Consider the following 8454-nt stretch of genomic DNA (forward strand, 5'->3'; position numbering starts at 1 on the left):
GTCCTTAAATTATACAAAAAATCTAGTTCAAAGTCCTTTCAACTCCCTGTGGTGAGAAGGGGAAAGGAGGCCTACATCAATATGCACACGCATAAGTGGCTGGCTAACGAAAGAGGCAATGTAGCGGTAATGTATACTTTTATATGTAGCGGTAATGTAACGTTTTTTGTAGCGGTAATGATTATGTAGCGGTAATGAAAATTTCGAAAATGTAGCGGTAATGATACGCACCCACATCATATAGGCATTGAACAATGGGGCGTAGATTTTGAAGTTTAGCCCCCCCCCCCCCCCCCCCCCACTTACGTTGCAATATTGACGCATATTTAAGCGCAGTCTAAAAATATGCGCAATTATCTTTGTGAACTTTTGTATTTTTAATTACGGCTGTACTTCCCGGAATAATCCTGGTTGCGCATACGGTTTTTTTTCAGTAGGATTATCACTGGGTATAAATAGATGACGTAACGTCATGTCTTTCTTTCTAATCCAGCAGCCGAACGAATTGGTGGGTTCAAATTGATGTAGTGAAAATTAAAGTATTGGGTCTTAAACTGAAAAAAATTTGGATGTTAATGGCGCATTTGCGCATCGTTAATGTTAACTTATAAATGGTTTAATACTTCTGGCGTCGGATATTACATATTTTATTCGGATTTCAAGTAGACCTACCATATACAATTTTGTAAATATTCTCAAGGCTTGGCGCCATTTTGATTTCTTTGCATTAAAGCACGTGGCGCAAGATATTTTAATGTTACGATAAAGTCTCTCTCTTATAACATCTACAAAGAATTAAGTATATAGCTACTGATTATTGCATTATTGCATTATAAGCATAATTTTAATTTTATTTCGTTTTGTATTTTTTTGAAATTTCTGGGACACGATGCCGAAGGTCAAATCGGTTGCTGTTAACCGGTCTACAAGGTCGAGGGCAAATAAACGCAAGCGGACACAGTCCACACCCGAAAGTGTTGAGACGCAAGTTGGATCCCAGCCATTACAGACTACGCAGGTGTCGTCTTTGCCCCAGCCATTACAGACTACGCAAGTGTCGACTTTGCCCCAGCCAGGACAGACTACGCAAGTGTTGGCTCTGCCCCAGCCACTACAGCCCACTCAGACTGCCCCCCATGAGTTGCAAGTCCCGACTATCTCAGATGTATCACCAGGTATTACCTCCACAACTGCTACTGTGACAAGCAATACTGATAACGCAGGTAATTCAACCCAGTCTACATTGTTGAATTTATCTTGTATTAATTCATTTGAGGCACCTATCCCCCGAGCAATTGGGTCTACACAATTTTCCCTTGGTTACTATGTCGAGGCCAGTATCAGGCAAAAAATAATTTCTGGTAAATTTGTTAATTTGGCGACATTATTGGTAAGAGACCCAAATAAAACTCAGGTTTCCTCCACCCTAGCAATAGACCCTAATGGGCAATTAATTGCACAACCTAAACAAATGTATAAAATTCAAACAATTGATCGATGGACAGATGCCTTTATTATTTACATGAGCATTTATACAGCTGCTCACCCCGAGAAAGTTCAGCAATTTCTTAAATACATGCATGACATTAGGCTAGGTGCACAAAGATCACAGGGCTGGCTCACTTATGACGAGCAATACCGTCTTAGGGCATCGATCAATACGACTCAGGATTGGGGTGTGGTTGACGCTGAGCTCTGGATGCTTTACATGACACCCACTACATCCCAGATTCAGAACTTAAGAGGGGGTCAGCCTCAAAAATGTTTTGACTATAACTACAAAGGCTCATGTCATAAGCTAAATTGTCCCTATCTTCATAGGTGCTTGAAATGCAATAATGTCCACCCATCCAACACTTGTTTTGTTAATTCTGCTACAGCGCGAGACAGTTCATTTCAGCCATTTCGTTTCCCCTCAAGTAGACAGAGTCAAACCCACCAGTCAAATACTGCTTTCACAACAAAGCCCAACACTTTCCCAACAAAATTCAATAGATATGGCAAACAACAAACAACTGCAGTCCCTGGGAAATACCCCAATTATAACTAATGCACTTTCAAATTATCTCGATGAATATCCAGATAAGCAATCTGCAACAATGCTAGATATTGGTTTTAAACAAGGTTTTAAGTTGTTATACAGAGGGCCCAGAACTCCATTTTTTTCAAAGAACTTGGTGTCCGCTAATGAACATGGGGATATTTTAGAGGATAAGATACTTGAGGAAGTGCACGAGGGTCGAATGGTGGGTCCATTTCTAAATCCCCCATTGCCAAATCTTCATATATCTCCCATTGGTGTTGTACCTAAAAGCGACGGCGGTTGGCGTATGATTACGCATTTATCGTACCCACCGTCGTCCTGCATTAACTCGTACATAGACCCTAGCGATTCAACTGTTAAATACACATCTTTTGACACAGTAGTACAGACAATTAGCAAGTTGGGAAGGGGGGCCCTGATAGCAAAAGCAGACATCAAAAGCGCATTTCGCCTAATACCTGTGCATCCAGGGGATCATGAATTACTGGGCCTGTTTTTCAGGGGAGCATATTATATCGACAAAATGTTGCCCTTTGGTTGCTCAATATCATGTAAAATCTTTGAAACATTTTCATCGTTCCTGGAATGGCTGGTTAGGAAACAATCGGGATTGAATATGACACACCATTATTTAGACGACTTTATTTTTGCGGGAAGGGCAGGCACTAGTCAATGTCTGATGCAGCAAAACACATTCCAAAGTCTTTGTTCGGAAATGGGTGTTCCCCTTAATCAAGATAAAGCACAGGGGCCCACTACATGCCTGATATTTTTGGGTTTTGAAATAGATACAGTCAAAATGCAAATCCGTATTCCATCTGCTAAAGTCCAAGAAATTTCAGAAATACTAGAATATAATATTGGAAAAAGAACAATTACCATAGCATCCCTTCAGAGCATAGTGGGGAAACTGAATTTCTTTGCCAAGGCCATTCCAGGTAGCCGTGCTTTTAATAGGCGTTTTTATAATGCGATGATAGGCAAGTGCTCATACAAACCTTATCACCATGTTAATATCACCAAACCAATGAAACTAGACATGCAGATGTGGTTAGATTTTTTAAGGAATTTCAATGGGGTAGTTTATTTCCCTGATACCGAATGGAGTTCCCAGGACACCCTCCAGCTTTTCACAGATAGTTCAGGAGCTGCCTCATTAGGATGTGGCTCCTACTTCAGGGGACAATGGGCTTATTTTCAATGGCCAAACTGTTGGGCTGGTACACCGATTCTCACAGACATAACCTTTTTGGAATTGGTACCAATTGTCTTGGCTTTTACAATCTGGGCTGAAGGGCTTCAAAATAAGAAAATAATTTTACACATAGACAACCTAGCTCTAGTTCACATTATTAATAAACAATCATCATCATCTGACAGAGTCATGTCCCTCATTAGACCACTTATGCTCGTCACCTTAAAATACAATATACAGTTCAAAGCTCAACACATCCCTGGCAAACACAATGCTATAGCTGATGCAATATCTCGTCAACAGTGGCACAGATTCAGGTCCCTAGCCCCAACAGCAGAACACCAACCCAGGACAATTCCAGCTTCCTTCCACAGCGTGCTTTCACAGATGAAATAAACCGCCTCTTCACGTCATCATTAGCAAGCAACACAGCCCAATCCTATTCTGTGGGGTTGCAAGCATTTAATCAATTTAGATTAGCACAAGAACTGTCTATTTTATGGCCACCACCAAGCCAACATATCTTCATGTTTATAGCATATTTATCAATTAATGGGTATAAGCAGGCCACAGCAAGGGCATACGTTTCCGCAATTGCCTTTCAGTGTAAACTTTTAGGGGAGTGACCCCACCAAGCATTTCTTGGTGGGTAAACTCTTGGAGGGTTTTAAAAGGGCAAACTGTGAAAGAGACACCCGTATGCCCATTACTTTAGACATTCTTAATCAAATTCTCGATAAGCTACATGTGGTATGCCATGATTCTTATGAAACTAACCTGTTTGCAGCTGCTTTTTCACTGGCTTTTCATGCCTTGTTAAGAGTAGGGGAATTTACTATTTCTAAAGGAAATTCAAGTAGTAAAATTATTCAAGTACAGCATCTGGAAATTCAAGATTCTGTAATTCACTTACTTATCAGGTATTTAAAAACTGACCAATATGGCGTCGGAACATCTCTGACTATTAATGCTACTAAACAATTATCCTGTCCAGTAAAAGCAATGAGTAGATATCTACAGATACGTCCAAGCGTCCCAGGCCCGCTGTTCTGTCATTACTCTGGCCAAACCTTAACTCGCTACCAGTTTTCCGCTGTATTATCAAAAACTTTAAACATTTTGGGCATAGATAGTAAGCGTTATAAATCACATTCCTTCAGAATAGGGGCTGCAACAATGTTAGCTCAACAGGGTACATCAGAAGAAGCTATTCAAGCTTCAGGTCGTTGGTGTTCGCGCACTTACAAATCTTACATCAGGTAAGGCCCAATGCGTAACCCCCCCCCCCCCACACACACACACACACACACACACGCATTCAACTTTATACATGTCACTAGACTTATTGGGTATTTAACATTTTACCTGTATTGAGATAATTTTACAGTGCTTTTTTGGGTGGTTATTTACATAAATCTGATACGAATCAAGTGGTTTCAGTGCCAGTTAATGTGTGGATCCTAGGATCTTCCATCATCAAGAGGGCTGCAGTCGCTGCCACCTGCAGGAGGGGTGGCATTAACCTTTCCATACCACAAGCTAACATTTGGTGGCAAGGTTACAGCGGCATGAAACTCTTGGATCTTTTCCCTAAGCTCAAGTATTTGAAGAATTTAAATCTAGGAAACTCTCCGGGAATTATCATTATTCATTGTGGAACTAACATTATTGGTTCAACCCAGTTAAAGCGGCTGCTACGTTTAATCAAACACATACTACATGAATGTAAAGTATTATTTCCTGACGCTAAACTAGTATGGTCTTGCACCCTTCCGAGAAGAGTGTGGCGCTTTTCTTCAAATATGCGCTCTATGAATAAAGCCAGAACAAGATTAGACAGAGTAGCAATTCAAACAACAACTGCATTGGGGGGGTCATATATTAAACACCCACAATTTAACAGCAACCTTGCACACCTGTTTGATGGGGATGGAGTCCACTTGTCACCTGTAGGGAATGATTTGTTCTGAAGTACATACAAGGTGCAATAGAACAATTATGTTGTCATGTAAATAAGTAGGAGCCATATTGATTTTCTGGGGAAGGCACTGGTCAGCGGTGACAGTTTGAGGTGGGTTGGCGACGCCGTCACCAATATGTGGTTCACTCATTGGTGGCGGATGCACTTGCATGCATGTGGCGTTATCGTCGGAACCCACCTCAAATGGATGTTTCAATTTGTGGCGCTATTTGCGCAATTTGTTGTGGCGCTATTTGCGCAATTTATTGTGCTATTTGCGCAATTTATTGTGGCGCTATTTGCGCAATTTATTGTATATTACAGATTTAAACATATATTTGAACAATTGTGTAATGTATCGATAATTCAGTTTATATCTAATGCTAATGGGATTTTCCCATTAAACAACTTTAGGACTGTATAGTTACCACATTTGATGGGATATTGGCCCATATCGTACATTTATCTTTGATAACTTTGTCAATGGGATATTGGCCCATTCTATATACCTGTATTGCATTTTATTTTTGTGGCGTTGTGCATTTGTGAACATAATACCCAGTGCACAATTCAGCCCACTTGGGGTCGCCACTTGTATTGTTTATTGTTGGGGGACGACCCGGCGGCCGCCCCGAAATATTCACCGGCATATTTAAGCGCAGTCTAAAAATATGCGCAATTATCTTTGTGAACTTTTGTATTTTTAATTACGGCTGTACTTCCTGGAATAATCCGGGTTGCGCATACGTTTTTTTTTCAGTAGGATTATCACTGGGTATAAATAGATGACATAACGTCATGTCTCTCCTTCTAATCCAGCAGCCAAACGAATTGGTAGGTTCAAATTGATGTAGTGAAAATTGAAGTATTGGGTCTTAAATCTTAAACCGAAAAAAAACCACCCTCCCTCCACAACTGTGCAGTCTTGAACTATGTTTAATTGCTTTATTACCACGATACTGCTGTGCTATATTTTATATCTTCAGGTAGCATTTTGCCAGAACCATAGCAACCCTTGTCGCGGTGTATCGTCAGATGTGGTCCTAAAGGCACGAAGTCTGGTCGGCGTTATCGTCGGAACCCACCTCAAATGGATGTTTCAATTTGTGGCGCTATTTGCGCAATTTGTTGTGGCGCTATTTGCGCAATTTATTGTGGCGCTATTTGCGCAATTTATTGTGGCGCTATTTGCGCAATTTATTGTATATTACAGATTTAAACATATATTTGAACAATTGTGTAATGTATCGCTAATTCAGTTTATATCTAATGCTAATGGGATTTTCCCATTTAACAACTTTAGGACTTATAGTTACCACATTTGATGGGATATTGGCCCATATCGTACATTTATCTTTGATAACTTTGTCAATGGGATATTGGCCCATTCTATATACCTATATTGCATTTTATTTTTGTGGCGTTGTGCATTTGTGAACTTAATACCCAGTGCACAATTCAGCCCACTTGGGGTCGACACTTGTATTGTTTATTGTTGGGGACGACCCGACCAGATACGCCAATATTCAATAAATTCCCTTTTTAAAAAAAGAGTGTTGTTTATTCCTTCTGACATCTAAGATAATGTACAGATCCCGTAATGCAAAAAAGGTGCAATTTACGGCGCAATATTTTTTGCGCTCCTTTGAGGAGAATTTGATTAAATAACTAACCTTCACTCCCTAATTCTAGGCACATTCTGTAGCCAATATGTATATTTTATCCACCTCCCAACCATTAATAGTCCTCTCTACAGGCAATAAACTCGCTTGAAGTAAATTTTCAGCAATGTTAACAAATAATTTTAATCAAGCGTGTTAATCACTTGTAGAGACGACTATAAAGGTTGGGAGATGGATAAAATATACAGATAAGTTAAATAAGTGCGCCTGAAGAATTAGGGAGTGAAAGATAGTTGAATAACCAATGCTAAAAAGTTGATAAATTCTCCCCAAGTGCGAAAAAAATATTGTGCTGTAAATTGCACCTTTTTTGCATTACGGGGTCTGTAGCGTTATGGTCAAAGACAAATATATAAAACCATAACGCTACAGATCTGCAGCTAGTGGTAGGTAATTAGTGGTAGTGTTTTTAAAAATATGGTACTGAAAAAAGTTCGATCCCCTCCCTCCCCGAAATAGGATTTTCGTGTTTGGGCAATGGACACATTTTTCTTTTCTTTTTTTTTTTTTTTGGCTTGTCAAGTTTTTTCAGCTTTATTTTTTTCTCTTTCAATTAGCCCCCCCCCCTTTCAACGTGCTTCCGACGCCGAAGGTACAATGCAGGTCAAATACTAGTATGGAGACCTGTGGATTGAAAATTTATACATTGACTTATTTTAAAACAGATACGTGTAGCAAAATAGTTTGAAAAAAAATGACATAAGGTTTTAGCCTCTAGATGTTTGCCATTTTCAACAAACATGTGATTGATAGCTGTTTTCCTTGTCACTGTGGTATAATACATGCTGGGAGATAGTGTCACGACCATGCGCCATTACTAGAATTGCTTTTTTCGATACATGTGATGGATTTTTTCCTAAATTCGGGTTTAAGCCCGCGTGCGATCAATCGTTAAATTGCAAACTAAATTCTCAAAAATTAGCATGTTAATTTAAGAAATACAACAGGTTTTGCGAGTAGCTAGTTTCCTAAATGAATATCTTTAATCCGCGTGTTTGAATCATTTACAAAATCCGCTTTACATTACATACATTGATTTACAAATTAACGACATAGTATTCCAAGCGATCTATGGTAAAGATTGGTGAAGATATTAATGGCCAGACTGAAGAGTGCTTTGTTTTGTTGACATATTTTCTCTTGCTGACCATAAATACACATCAAATTATTTATTCATTATTTTACTAGTTCCTCATCAGCAAGCCCGTGTTGTGAAAAATGATAACTTCCAGGTGTCCATTTTGATGGTGCCATTAACAACCTTCACATTATCTCACGTAGATTCTGTATATTACTTTGATATTAAAGAGTTTCTTACACTTCTCTCTCTATATTTTTGCATCTTTCTAGTCAATGGGGACCTTGTCCTTTTGTAGCATACTTGTGTACGATATTTTCAGTTCTTTTATTTTTGGATATCTGATTTCTTTTCTTTTGATGCCTTTCTTTACTTTTGGATATCTGATTCGTTTTCTATTGGTTCCTTTCTTTAATTATGGATATATGATTCGTTTTCTATTGGTTCCTTTCTTTAATTTTGGATATCTGATTCGTTTTCTATTGGTTCCTTTCT

General features: G+C 39.1%; 1 protein-coding gene across 1 annotated transcript; it reads left to right on the top strand.

Annotated features, from left to right (window-relative positions):
• The first annotated feature begins 451 nt into the window (after positions 1-451).
• LOC134229653 (uncharacterized) lies at positions 452-2050 on the top strand. Its single transcript, XM_062711422.1, has one exon. It carries the CDS (start codon positions 890-892, stop codon positions 2048-2050), a length of 1161 nt encoding a protein of 386 aa, XP_062567406.1. The 5' UTR covers positions 452-889.
• Positions 2051-8454: the final 6404 nt, after the last annotated feature.

The sequence above is a fragment of the Saccostrea cucullata genome, unplaced genomic scaffold, assembly GCF_032062105.1.
Source record: "Saccostrea cucullata isolate Sc308-1 unplaced genomic scaffold, CSIRO_AGI_Scuc_v1 ctg14611, whole genome shotgun sequence".
NCBI lineage: Eukaryota > Metazoa > Mollusca > Bivalvia > Ostreida > Ostreidae > Saccostrea > Saccostrea cuccullata.

Bases quoted from the DNA above. Each gene is read 5' to 3' on its own strand.
- LOC134229653 (XM_062711422.1), top strand. From the start codon at position 890: ATGCCGAAGGTCAAATCGGTTGCTGTTAACCGGTCTACAAGGTCGAGG.